Genomic DNA, 14,993 nt, shown 5'->3' on the forward strand with positions numbered 1-14,993 from the left:
TTGCACTGAGGTCTGCTGATTGTATCATTCAGCAGTCCTCCAGAAACAGCTAGTCAATGCTCTCTCTGAGACTTGACCTCAGTGATTCACTAGCAACTATCACACAACATCCAATCCCATCCATCCTAGAGTGCAGGGACGTGCAGAGAGGTTTAAAGGGGCGGGTGCTCAAAGTTAAAAAGGGGCACATTGAACCATGCTGAATAACAACAACACACATTCATCAAGAATCTAATATGGAAGGGCAGGGCTGTGTTGATCTGAGACTGTAGACATTAAAAAGTCCACAGGAGAGATGGTAGCTGATTAAACAAGTGTCATGAGATAATAACAAAATGCAAAGATTGGTGACAGCGCTTGGAACCATAAGGCAACGAAAAACTGTGACATAAACTCTGCTCTGCCTGTGAATCACTCTTTGCTTCTCTTCTTCCTTCCTTCCCATCATTTCATTAACAAAAGGGCACTTTGGGCACTCATCAGGAAAGGGGCGGGTGCTCAAGCCCCTCTAGCCCCCCCCCCCCCCCCCCTCCCCTCTGCACGTCCCTGCTAGAGTGTGAGACACAGCAATTGGATCGTAGCATGAGGGAGGAGGAGCTCAGAATGTCCTTCAGCCAGCTGTGAAAATTCAGGACCAAATGTTCTTAATTACTTTACACTCATTAAATTGAGAGGTAGAGCCATCGTGAACATTCAGGTCTCTTCTCTGTGAGCTCTTTACCTCATGTTTATTTATTTAACCTTTATTTATACAGGCAGTCCCACTGAGACCTGCTGTCTCATTTACAATAGAAACACATGTGCCACAGGCTCTGCCTCGTACTCATCCAAATAGAGCTCTTCCTGTCAGAGAATTCAAAGCAACTAATTAAAACCAGCCAATCAGAATACAAAGGGAAATAATGCACATACACCTGCTTTTCTTGCTATTAAAGCCAAAACAACCTGTTCTGCATTGTTAGAATTACACAGAATTAACACGATTTAATAACAGTTCTGGTGATTATTGCTGCATTGTAGACATTACTTTGGTCTTCTTCTGTGACCTTATGGTTTCTTTTCTCTGCATCACACAAAGCAAAGAAATTCTTATTTTGGTTCCTTCAAATTATTGTCAGTGTTTCTGCATATTTATTCTTCTGTTTTTGTTCTGTGGTTATACTGGCCATGTTTCACATGCTGGCACTTTGATATTTTTGTCTCATTTTAGTACCATTATTTCTGTATAGAGTCATGTAATAACAACAGCACCTTTTTACAGTCACGAAGCTTAAAAAGCTGATAAAAGTTTACAGTCCAACAATGCCGCTTATTTATATTTGTTTGTTTTAATGCGCAGCTCTTCCTCGAGCATAAACCCAGACTCACCTGAGTCAGAGTGGCTCAGGTGAGTCTCGGCCATCATGTTGTCTTTTCTAGATCCAAAAGTGACAATTTTTTTTAACACTACCTTATTAAGGTGGCCACCCTGATTACCAAGATGTATTTATTAATTGCGCAGGTGTTAGGTGAACCCATTCATACTGAGTACTAATATTAATAAAATAATTGTCACTCTGCAAAACTGAAGGATCATGGATGCAATGTTCACAGCAGCTGTGATACTTGGACACTGATTAATGCAGAACAAGTGTCACAATTGGCCAGTCTGAGGGGAAGTGCCACTAAATGTTTGCTCCAACCCTGAAATACATTGCAGTGCCTTTCCCACAGTCCTCCAGTCTGAGCTGACTCATGTTGAAGTCAAAGATCAACTCGTGGTGTGTATTTGTGTTAAATATGTGCAGCCAGCTCGAGGAAGCGTCCCGGGGGGAAGGAAGCTGGTTTAGACAACACCCTGAAATCTGAGAGCTGCACCTGAATCAGCTGACTGGCCCTCCAGTTCATTTCCTGTTTCATCAAGTCACTGTCAGAGTGCGTAGAGCAGCGAATTAACTTGTACAAGTTTACAGCACCTCCAAATCTGAGGCCATGGTTCTCAGCCGGAAAAGGGTGGAGTGCCCACTCCGGGTCGGGGATGAGTTCCTGCCCCAAGTGGAGGAGTTCAAGTATCTCGGGGTCTTGTTCGCGAGTGATGGGAGAAGGGAGCCGGAGATCGACAGACGGATTGGGGCTGCAGCTGCAGTAATGCGGACGCTGCACCGGTCCGTCGTGGGGAAGAGGGAGCTGAGTGTAAAAGCGAAGCTCTCAATTTACCGGTCGATCTACGTCCCTACCCTCACCTATGGCCACGAGCTTCCTCCGAAGGGTGGCTGGCCTCTCCCTTAGAGATAGGGTGAGAAGTTCGGCCATCCGGGAGGGGCTCAGAGTAGAGCAGCTGCTGCTCCACATCGAAAGGAGCCAGCTGAGGTGGTTCGGGCATCTGACAAGGATGCCCCCTGGGCGCCTCCTGGGTGAGGTGTTCCAGGCATGTCCCACCGGGAGGAGGCCCCGGGGCAGACCCAGGACACGCTGGAGAGATTATATCTCTCGGCTGGCCTGGGAACGCCTTGGTATTCCCCCGGATAAGCTGGAGGAGGTGGCTGGGGAGAGGGAGGTCTGGGCCTCTTTGCTTAGGCTGCTGCCCCCGCGACCCGGCCCCGGACAAAGCGGATGAAAATGGATGGATGGATGGAAGTTTACATTTTTACAAACACTGAAATCCCAAATTTATGATAGTTTGCTGTTTTTATACTTATTCATTTGTCAACATATAAGAGCGGAGACAGTGATTACATCACACATTTATCATCATCTCGTCTCATTTTCTGTTACACATTAATCATGAGTGATTTGTCTTATAAGCTGACTGATAGAAAATTGTCACAGTTGGATCTTAGAGATGTAAACATGAGGCTAAAATGACTTTAACACTGAACTAAACATGTGTAAAGTAAGGTTTAAAATGCAGCTGCAGACACTTTGTTCTGAACATTGTTCCAAATGTGTTTATTACATAAATAACATTTTATTTTCTCTGTAGCACTTCAGGGATTTCATAAGTTGTTTGTTTGTTTTTCGTGGAAACTGGGTCCAAATGGCTCTTTGGGGCTTAAAGGTTGCCGATCCCCTGGCTTAGGAAGACAGACTGAGCCAGAGCCCAGTACGGGACACCTGCCTCTACATGCTTCACCTCTCGCTATCTGTCGCTGGGACTGTAAACAGTGTGGATGTAGATTCAGCACCTGACCGGACCTGCAGTGCAGTACTGAAACAGTTTAACGTGGAGCCGGAGTCTGTTTACACACCGCGAAGAGAAAAGAGGGTGGACCGAGATGCTGATGTCAAGCTGAGCGAAACAGCAGCGCTGTCCCTGTGATCACCATTAAAACCTTTACTGGGAAAAAGTGAGCAGGAGTCCTTCATCAAAGCACCTGATCAACAAACAACGTGAAGTTGTATTAAAATACTCTGGTGAACTGTTAACTTAGTTTGATACCATGTTTCAATTATAAGGGTTTCTAAAAGCTGAAGCAAACAGGGCTGAGTCTAAAGGGGGGCACGAGGTGTACTAGACCTTATTTACTTCAAGGTTTTCAAACCTTTTTCAAGTGAAATGATTTAAATTGCTGTCTCAATTAAATAGAATTAATGTTTAAAATATAAAAATAAAGCTTTTTTCACAAGCCAATAAAAGTGTACAGGACTGGTAAAACACTGAGCCGCTGACCTGAGTGGTTTATTATTAATATTAATTAAAGTCTACACCATTCATAACATCTTGTTTTCAGCAGCACAGAAACTTTGCACAGGGCAAACTCCAGAATGCTGATATGCTCCCTTCTCTTCACTGCAGCCTCCACATTCTCCTTTAAAGGCTTACAGACACAAACTCACTTAAACACACAGAAACACATGTAGAAAAACTCAAAGCCTTCCAATGAGACAGGAAACATTCATTTTTAAACCTTAGTTTAGATTTCGTATTTTTCTTATTTTATTTGACTTTGATTGTACTTGAGAGTATTTGTATATATCTGGATTTAAGAAAATGTTTTCTTTAAAAAATAAAATTTAATATGGCACGCACATACGAAGGGTTTGTTTTTGTTCTTGACAGATGTTGTAAGCAGTTAAACTTTAAAACGTGATTTATGAAATGGAAACCAATGAGCAGTTTATTCTGAAAGGCCTGTTTCATTGACAGCTACAGGGCCTCAGCCAGTAATTGGCAGGGCCTGTTGTAATGTGGATGGCCTCATCTAACAACACTGTCCCTGGTGAAATATGGATGGTATTGGTCAGCACCGCACACCCTGGTGTAATGTAAACTGCCTTAGCCAACACCACTGGCCCTGGTGAAATGTGCATGATATCGGTCAGCAGCACAGGCCCTGGTGTAATGTGTATGGCCTCAGCCAACAACAGTGGCCCTGGTGAAATGTGGATGGTATTGGCGAGCACCACAGGCCCTGGTGTAATGTGAATGTCCTCAGTCTGGCCCTGTTGTATTGTGGATGGCATCAGCCAGCAACACAAGCCCTGGTGAAATGTGGATGGTATCAACGAGTAGCAAAGGCCCTGGTGTAATGTGGATGGTATCAGCCAGCAGCACATGCCCTGGTGTGGTGAAGATGAAAGACGAAATAAAGCGTTTTTGTACAACTTCATAAAGATAGCTGTAACTTATGATAGAGGACTCAGACACACATGTCATTCTCTTATAGAATTCAATATCCCCGTGTTGACCAAACAATTTTTGCAGCTGTTTGAGCTAAGATTTTCAAATTATTCACAAAACGAAAACCTATACTTTGTTTCGGGCGAGCACTCCATTCGAATGCATGTAACAGTAAGAAACGCAGTGCCTTGGCGAAATAAAGCGTTTATGTACAGCTTCATAAAGATAGCTGTAACTTTTGATGGAAGACTCAGACACACATATTTATGGCTTTAGCTTATAGAATTCAATATCCCCTTGTTGGGCAAACCGCTTTTGAAGACAGTCAAGCTGCCTCTTTGTTTGACAGTGCAGGTAACCGTTGGTGCAGCTGCAAACACAGATTAACGATCTGAGTAGGAAACGTGATGCTGTTATGTCTAGTATTGCTAATATGGGTAATGTTCCAACCAGATCTGTTGTCTACATTCCAAGAGAAAAGGTGATTGTACCTTTTAGTGGGGAACCAGCAAAAGATTCTTACACTGTTGATGAATGAAAGGGTCTGCCCTAGAGGAAGTTAAGTTACGTATGGCAGACCAGGTGAAGCAACCGAGTGATCTATTTTCATATTTGAGGGAGGCATTTAGAGAGAAGCGCACCACACCACAGCTCTTGCATGCGTTCTATGCACGCCGCCAACTAGATGGGGAAGATCTGCGAGATTATTCACATGCACTCTCTCAGTTCAAATTCAAACTCAAATTCAAATTCAAATTTTATTTGTCACACACACACAACCATACACAGTATGACATGGGGGTGAAATGCTTGTAGCTGTACAATGCCCGACCATTAAATGACAGAAGAAAGGTTTTACAATATTTACAATTTACAGTTTACTACAAAAATTTACAAATTAACTTAGGAATTTACAGTAAAGAATGTGCAAATAGCAGAAGAGATTATAAAGATAAGGATTATAAATTATAGGAATTATAGGATTATAGGAAATGTGTGGTGGTGCGTGTGGTGACGTGTGTGAGAGTCCAGTCTTATAGTGACCTGTTTGGGAGAGTCCAGTCCTACACCTGGTTCAGGCCCCGAATAGCCCCGAATTTGAATTTGAATTTGAATTTGAACTGCTCAGTGTATCTTTCTCTCCTAAAGCCCTCTTACAAAGTCTGGTTCAGATCAGATCTTACATACATTTCAGTATTCTGCAAACCTCAGATGGTGTAATAGTTGCATCTGGCAGAAAATATTGGTATGTTCTGTTGCTCTTTGATCTTTGTCTATGTAATTTTGCTGTTTTAAAGATAGCTGAGACTTGTTGAAGTCTTGAGTATTTAATTTTATTTCATGTCATAATTTTATAAATGTTTTACAAGGTAAAATAACCCTCAGCATAGATGTTGTCACACAAAATACCCATCGAACAAGTAGTACTTGCCTTACCCCCTCCCTGAGGCCCTGTATATATATTGCATACTAAGGAGGAGCAATGCATAAACTTTACTTACTAATGCTTAAATTGTGTCATTGTTATAAACTGTTTATTAGGGCAAATGAAGGACACTAGAAGGGGGAATTATGTTAAAATGCTCTTCATAGACTACAGCTCTGCATTTAACACCATAATTCCCTCCACACTCACCACCAAGCTGGAGCATCTGGGACTCAGCTCATCTATGTGTCAGTGGATCTCCAACTTCCTAACTGGCAGACCACAGGCAGTAAGGATGGGCGGACATGTCTCAGCCTCCACCACTCTCAGCACTGGAGCCCCCCAGGGGTGTGTTCTGAGCCCCCTGCTGTACTCTTTGTACACATATGACTGTGTGGCCACTACCAGCTCCACCACCATCATCAAGTTTGCTGACAACACCGTCGTGGTGGGCCTGATCTCTGATAACAACGAGACGGCCTACCTGAAGGAGATTAGGAATCTGGAGAACTGGTGCCAGAGGAACAACCTCCTTCTAAACGTCAGTAAGACAAAGGAGCTGATAGTGGACTTCAGCACTAAGCAGGAGAGGAACTACCAGACCCCCGTCATCAACGAGTGCCCAGTGGAGAGAGTGGAGAGCTTCAAATACCTCGGAGTTCACATCACGCAGGACCTGTCATGGTCCTGTCACATCAACACTGTGGTGAAAAAGGCCCGTCAGCGTCTCTACCACCTCAGACGCTTGAGAGACTTCCAACTGCCCTCCAAGGTGCTCAGGAACTTTTACTCGTGCACCATAGAGAGCATCCTGGCGGGAAACATCTTAACCTGGTTCGGGAACAGCACCATGCAGGACAGACGAGCTCTACAGAGGGTTGTGCGGTCAGCTGAGCGCACCATCCGCTCCGAGCTCCCTGACCTGCACTCAATCTACAGCAGGCGGTGCTGGACCAAGGCCAGGAAGATCGTGAAGGACCTCAGCCATCCCAACAACGGACTGTTCTCTCTGTTGAGGTCAGGAAAGCAATTCCGCTCCCTGAAGACCAACACAGAGAGACTGAGGAGGAGCTTCTTCCCGCAGGCGATACGGTCTCTCAATCACATCACCACACAGTACTGACCCACACATATAGTTCTTACACACACACTGGACATTCTGGACATTGTTTTCACTTCATCACTTAAATCACTTTAAGCATATTTGCACTGCACAAGACATAATGTGGATTGCACAACACTGGTCACTACATTCTCCATTTCCAGTTAATACTTGTACAGCTGCTGTTATTGTGTATATATTTATTTATATTTCTTCATACATTCTTATATAGTTCTATATTGTGTATTTTGTTGTACAGTTATTTTATTTTCAACTTTAATTTATATATTTTATCTTATTCTTTCCCAGTTAAATTTACCCTTCATTCTAATTTGTGTTGTACAGTTATTTCATTTTTAACCTTAATTTATATTTTATTCCTTCCTAGTTAAATTTACCCTTTTTAATTTTTCATATTTATTTCCTATCTTATTCATAGCCTTTTCCTTTTTGTTTTCTTTAGGTCACGAGCAGTTGTCCAAGCATTTCACTACATATCGTACTGTGTATGACTGTGTACGTGACAAATAAAATTTGAATTTGAAATGTTTTCATGAATGGTCGAAATGAATTATGATGAATTGTGAATTATTATTATTTCTATCCTTTAATCAGTGAGGTAATAAAGGAACAGTGAACCTAATTTCCTTAGCTTTTGAGAATTGAAACATCTCACATTTCCGACTGGGAACTCGGAAATTACGAATTCCGACTTCATCCGGAACGCATCATGGCCTCTACAGAGATACTTCCGGGTCACGTGTCAAAGAAGTTTCCTAAGCAAAATGGACGAATAGAACGCACCCTGACTTACTCAAGCGATCTGGACTTTCCAAAAAATAATATATATTTATAGGATTGAATGTGCTTTAAAACATCGCTCCACGTAGATTCGACATTCCCGGCAATATTGTCCAGTAAAATAATAAAGTTTCCTTTGGTCCCACCTTCTTAAAAGTAACGGCCAGTCACAGCATTAGTGGTTCAACAAAGCTCTATCTGATAGGCTAGCTAGCCTGACAAGCTGGGTCAGTTATGAATGAAGAGTGGATGTTTCTGACCAATGAGCGTTTAGGACGTAGACGCTAAGCTTATAAATGACAAGGTGACGGTTTAACGCGTCCTGCCTTTTTTGACTGCAGCTGTGCACAAGACCAACTAATTCAGGAGTCCCTGAAATCCGTATCTAACCGGTAATATTTGCCTGTATTACTTCATACACTTCGTCTCTACTCAGTTAAGGCGTTTTATTATTTTTGTTTTCTGGCATTTAAATGGCGTAGTATATCTTATGTTCGTATGTCTAATTGTTAGTGGTAGCATTGGATTGCTAGCATGCTAGGACGTTTATTGAATGATGTGGTTCTGATGAATGACAGAATTGTATTTTTAGCTGCATTCATATACGTGAACTTAGGCTAGTATTAAGATGAAGAGTCAATTTTGCTGTGGTTGTTGCTTCGCCACTCAAGCAACGGGTCCTATGCCGGGTTTATCGCGGACAAGCTACCATGACAGGAAGCTAAACGTAAAGTGTCTGACAGTCTGGGCCTGCCGAGCTTTGAATCAGTACGCGCATGCAAGGACGCCGCTGTGGACACGAGTGGTGTCACATAACGTTTTGTCACTGCATCTTAGCCTGGCTTGAAATGGTTTAGTGTCGTGCGCCGTGCTTGTCGTCTTGGCCTTATGTGCCTGCTTGCTGTCCACTTTTGACCTTCAGGGCTGTGTGCTAAGTAGCTTAGCTCCGGTGCTGCTCTAGGACAATAATTCAACCCCCCTGAGACCCCTGTCTAAGCAGGGGACTTAAAGGATTGAAACTAAGTTGTTGGTTTTTTTCCTCAGTAAACTGGCCTTTAAAAATAAAAAATTACGGCTCTGTTCACAGTAAGTAGAAATGTCCTGAATTGTCTCAAAGCCATTCGTTGTGCAACGTAAGTGGACATCTATTAGTTTGTTTAGAGTTGACCCTGATAGTAAGCATTCAAATTGGATTAGATGAGGTGCATCAGGCAACAGCAAGCCCATCAGTTTTTGCTATCATACCCGTCCTGTATTTGAAATGGCTCTTCCTTTATTAAATTTAAAAAAACAACTTACAAGATCAATTTTGCACATGGAAACTATCCACAGTATGTCTTTCAAGATGTGCAAGTAAAAGGGTGCAGAACTGGGATCTATACCTTGTCAGTTCTTGGGGTTTTTATTCTTTGAAACAAATATGAACATTGTTAAATCCCATCTTTCCCCAAAAAAATGTTTATCCACTTTCCCACATCACCATGACTGTTGTATATCCAAATTAATTGTGGCTTGCCTAAATGCATACCTGCCAAGTTTTTGAAGGTCACTTCTGCCTTCTCTAACTGAAGATACTGTGTCACCTTGGACTGAATCCTTCTCACTATCTAGAAATGAATGTGTCGGAACACTAACTTTAAAATTTTTCTCTCTAGATTCCAGCCATGTATCTCTGCACCAAGTTTGTCACTTCTCCTGCTGTGGTATGTTACCTGATAACGTGATAGTTAAATCATCATGTTCTTCATTAATTCATGTTTTAATTGTTTGGGGTGAAACATAAACCGTTCAAGTTTCAATTGGTTTTATTTTCATGCAAAGACTTATCAGTTACTTGGAATATTTTACCACAGGGATGTGAAAGTAGTGTTAACATAATATGATCAAATCATGCAGCTTGAACAGTGGCATTGCCAGCTAAAAACCTTTAACGGCATCTTGATGTACAGTGCAAAACTCACTGTGCCAACTGGGTTGGGCGATTTGCTTCATAGTCCAGTCATGCTGTTGCGTGTTGATGTTCACGCCAAAATATAACACTTGTGCTGTTTCGAAAATGCTGTGAAGAGCTTTAAATTAAACACAAATATATTCATTATCACTTAACCCGGTGCTTGGTTCTTCTCTTGGTTGCTCAGATTGTTTACTTGTAATGTTTTGGTCTGCTTACAGCTGCGTGGGGGTTCCAGAGTCCTGACACGGCCAGTCACAGTTTCTCTCTTCAACAGACCTGAAGGCACAGTGGAGCAACAGGTCAATACTTTAACTGAATCACTGCACTGTTCACTTGCAACATGTAAAATCAGTACTGTGATGTGCTTATGGGATGAGTGACATGACTCAAAACTAATTTAATAGTTTTACACTGAGTGGTGGTTTCCAAAAGTAATTTCAAGGATCTTGTTTATCTTGTTTAGATGCAATCAGTTTGTTAGTTAAAGGCTGCAAATGTTTCAAATTGTTAATGTAATACTCATAAACATGCATTTTCTTTTGTCTTCACCCAGGCCCTGTTGCCAGTCAGCCAATCTGCAGTCCTGACCCGCTCCTTCCGGACCAGCACCATTTCCTGTGATATTGACACTGCTGCCAAGTTCATTGGTGCTGGTGCTGCCACAGTTGGTGTGGCTGGTTCTGGAGCTGGAATCGGAACAGTGTTTGGCAGCCTTATCATTGGCTATGCCAGGTAATGTTTTTATGCATCAGCTTGAAGGGTTGCATAGTTGTTTTGGGGGGGGGGAGGGGAGACTACCAGTAGTGTCTGTTTTAAAACTTCACTAATTTGAAGACTTGAAAGCTGGTCAAGCTGTCATCAGTTCCTTATTTGCATCGACAGACATTGGAAGAGTCATTTTAAGCATCTGACTAACGCTCTGTCTTTACATCTATAGCAACATATGAATGCTTCATTTCTCTCACTAAAATGAGCAGCAACACATACTATTAATGGCTGATTGCTTCAAGCCATTGAATAAAACTAATAATGGACAGAATATGCTGGCTTGCTAAATTCTCTTTAAAACCCTTGTGTTGTCCTTGGGTCATTTTTGTCCTCTAAAGAAATCTTTTGCTATCAAAAATGTGTTTTTATTAATCAAATGGTCTGAAAATAGAAGATATTCAATACTATGCTATGCATGATTGGAATAAATTTTAAGTAGTTTGATTTATTTATGGGGTTTTTATTGGATTTTATAACACCTGTGGTCCTCGTGGACAAAATGATCAGAAGTACAAAGTGTTGCAAGGAGCTGTATTTTCACACCATACTGCTTTCAAACCTCTTTAATCTTGGATTACTGATGTGTGGGGTCAAGCACTGGTCACAACAACAGGCAGCACAATGAGGAGGCAGATGCTCTATATTCAATGAAATTTTATTTATACTGCGCCAAATCATAACAGTCGCATCAAGGTGCTTCGTATTGTAAGGTAGACCTTACAATAATACATACACAAAGTATGCTCACGAGCCTCCATTGCACTGAAGATTTGCATACTTTGCACAACATGGTAAAATAAGAGTATGCTCATCAAAGCAATGACCAGTAAGACAAAAGCATATATTGTCCTCTAGTATAATGAGGAGGGAGAATCACTGTTCAGGAAGATCCAGGGTTAGAAAATAAAGAAAATATTGTCCATTTTTAGAGCACATGCTACCCTTTCTCTGAAAAAGCACATCACCCACCTGCAGAAGTGGATGAAGAATCTGAACTATGTTCAAGTAGGTTCTCAGGCATCCAGGACATGGTAGTCTGAGGAGCTTGGAAAGAAAGTGACTGGGCTTAGCAGAATTAGCAGAGGACCTGCTCTATAGCCAACTCAATGACAAAGGAGGGACAATGAGAGAGGAAGGAAAAATGGATCAAATGCAGCTGTAGGCATATGTGGGTATGTTGATTCTTACGGCCGTGCATCCAGTAGAGTCGCTACGGCCAGTTTATGACATCCTGAGTCTGGTAGAGAAGTTTTCATACTAACACAATATTAATCATAGAAGCACAAAAAGGTTATATTTCTTGATAAAGACACAATAGATGATCGTTCATGACACAAACGTGCTCCCATTTGAGGTGTATGCAACAAGTGGGTGTTTCTCCTGCTGTGATGTGAGATCCTGGTACTGATGTGACTGTATGAGCACCAAGTCCCCTTCAGAGGACTCTGTCCATTCCAACAGAACATCCCAAGTAAACCAGGGAACACTGAGATAAAACCATGGGCAGTATATGATGCCAGGTCCAGCTGTACATGGAACATGCTAGTGCACAATGGCAAACAGTCTGTCCTGTAGCCAGGACACATGAGTTGTCCCTAACATTGCAGGCCTGCAACTGCAGAAAAGAATGCTGTCCATGATGGGACCAGTGCAGAGGAATAAACATGAGTTTCCTCCTGCACTTGTGTCAAATATGGACACGCCTTTGTCCTCATGAAAGTTTGCCTTCACTCAGACCCATGCCGTGGTGTCCTACCATGCCAAAATATAGAAAACTGTCAGGTAATGAGTTGGAATAAAGTTGAATAAAACCTTGAAACACAGAGATGGATGATATTTTATACTTGTTGCTTTATAAACGGTCAAAGCAAACGGGGTCATTTTTGAGCCCAGAGGACAAAAGATGTGATTATTTGCTGCCAGTAAAAAACTTGAAGTAGTTTAAAAACAGCTTTCTAAATTAACTTTGACATAAACTCGTCTGTGATAATCTGTTAAAGCAACAGACTCTGGTTGTGAAACAATCACAATAACTGATGATTTAATTTATTTTTTACCCGAAAACAAAGAAAAAATTCATTTTTATGATGTTTTTATCAGACTTAAATTTGAAATGGAATAAAAGAAATTGTATCAAAATGTTTGAATTAAGTGGGGCGATCGTGGCTCAAGAGTTGGGAGTTCGCCTTGTAATCGGAAGGTTGCCGGTTTGAGCCCCGGCTTGGACAGTCTCGGTCGTTGTGTCCTTGGGCAAGACACTTCACCCGTTGCCTACTGGTGGTGGTCAGAGGGCCCGGTGGCGCCAGTGTCCGGCAGCCTCGCCTCTGTCAGTGTGCCCCAGGGTGGCTGTGGCTACAATGTAGCTTGCCATCACCAGTGTGTGAATGTGTGCGTGAATGGGTGGATGACTGGATATGTAAAGCGCTTTGGGGTCCTTAGGGACTAGTAAAGCGCTATATAAATACAGGCCAATTACCATTTTACCATTTACCATTTTTAATTAAGTGGGGGGAAAAATCCACTTCATATTAATTAAGTATCAATCAAACCAGATGGGGACATTTTTGACCCCTGAGGACCACAGGTGTGATTATGTGCTGCCATTTAAAAAAAAAAAAAAAAAAAAAAAAAAATATATATATATATATATATATATATATATATATATATATATATATTTTTTTTTTTTTTAAATGGTTCAAAAAAAACTTTCTCACTAAAGTTCAACATACAGCACTCTGTAGTTAGTCAAAATTATCTAAACAATTAAATATTTTATTTTGTTTATTTCCACTCGAAAACATTGTGTTTTCTGGTGGGCGCCAGACCTTTATGTAAACAAGGTCTGGTGGCCCTAAAATGTATAATGTAGGGTAAATTTTGTGTTAATGTGTTGGTCTTAAGTAAAACTATGGTGTAACACTGAATTGATTGACAATTTATACTTTAAAAAAAACACTCAAATGAAGTGGGGACATTTTTGACCCCTGAGGACCACAGGTGTATGGAAATCGGGAGGACATTATGAGGGTTAAATCAGTCTGGAAATTGAACTTTTGAAATCCCATCCAAGAAAATGTGCCTGAGAGCTGCTTCTTGATCTCAGAACAAACTGAAAATCAGGTTGTAGTATAAATAGTTGCATGATGGAAGAAAAAACAAAACAAAAAAACCCCCATAAATCTGTGGGCTTATGTGGAAAGTGGGTTCTTGAAGCACTTTGTACTAAAATGTTAGTTGGTGCATTATCACTCTGCTGGTGACAGAATCAGGGAGTTTTTGTCTTGTAGGTAAGGCTGTGTATACATTTCCACCAGGATTAACTACATTACTGCAGTCGTTAACATTAAATGCAGGAAGAAAAGCTAAAAGTGGCATACTAACACGATCCCCAACTAGACTTTGAGATGTGTCAATGTGAAATTAATGGTCCATTTTATTACTAACAGTAAAACCCCTGAAAATTCCATAAATAACTATAAGCTCTTAGACCAAAATCTGTCAGAAATGTTGCAAAGAGTGTAACTGGTACATTTCTTGTTGTAGATGGTGAAACTTTGTGCTAAAATTGGTACTACAGGTCTGTTGTTCGAGGGGGTGTAAAAGTGACCCTGCAAGATGACCTACATGTATTTAGTTGTAATGGAACAGAATCTGAATGTATCCTTGTACCTGTCTGCTCTCCTTCACAGGAACCCTTCCCTGAAGCAGCAGCTCTTCTCCTACGCCATCCTAGGCTTTGCTCTATCTGAGGCTATGGGCCTCTTCTGTCTGATGGTGGCATTCCTAATTCTGTTTGCCATGTAAACCTGGAAATGCACCCAATACCTCCTTCACTTCAACCCCTTGTTCTCCACTTCCTTGCTTTGTCACTACCTTCCTTCCAAAGGGAAGAGGGCTTTCTCAGAACCAGAACTCTGAACAAGCTCCCAGGCCATTCCAATCAACAGAAAATATTAAAGGAAAATATTTACAACTGAGGTTGAGCCTAAAGTCTAACATTTTTATGTTCCTACAGTTATTTGTTTTTGATATAAGGCTTCATTTGGTGGGGGGGGGGACACTGTCCTTCAAAAATAAATGGGTTTAATCTAATATTGCTAAGTGTCAGCTCTTTATAGGATGAATGATGCTCTGTCATGCAGGATTTGTTTGCATTTCATGTCTTTCATCAGCAGCACACAACTTTCAAAGAGCTGTCTGCAGTACATGGGTCAAAGTGTTTAATTTCATACAACTTTATTAGGCTCTTGACACATTATGACCATATAGGGAAGAAAATGTCAAATGTTTTAAAATGAAACAACATATAAAATAAAAATGGAAATCACTGACTTAACAG

General features: G+C 41.3%; 1 protein-coding gene across 1 annotated transcript; it reads left to right on the plus strand.

The window, feature by feature from the left end:
• Positions 1-8,210: 8,210 nt before the first annotated feature.
• Positions 8,211-14,746, plus strand: atp5mc1 (ATP synthase membrane subunit c locus 1). The gene is made up of 5 exons (XM_085453368.1): positions 8,211-8,321; positions 9,585-9,632; positions 10,102-10,182; positions 10,437-10,615; positions 14,344-14,746. The coding sequence occupies exons 2-5, from the start codon at positions 9,594-9,596 to the stop codon at positions 14,456-14,458; spliced, it is 414 nt and encodes a 137-aa protein (XP_085309494.1). The 5' UTR covers positions 8,211-8,321; positions 9,585-9,593; the 3' UTR covers positions 14,459-14,746.
• The last annotated feature ends 247 nt before the right edge of the window (positions 14,747-14,993 follow it).

The sequence above is a fragment of the Copadichromis virginalis genome, linkage group LG4 (genome assembly GCF_057382275.1).
Source record: "Copadichromis virginalis isolate Kocher_CV1m ecotype Utaka linkage group LG4, C_Virginalis_male_GT1.1, whole genome shotgun sequence".
NCBI lineage: Eukaryota > Metazoa > Chordata > Actinopteri > Cichliformes > Cichlidae > Copadichromis > Copadichromis virginalis.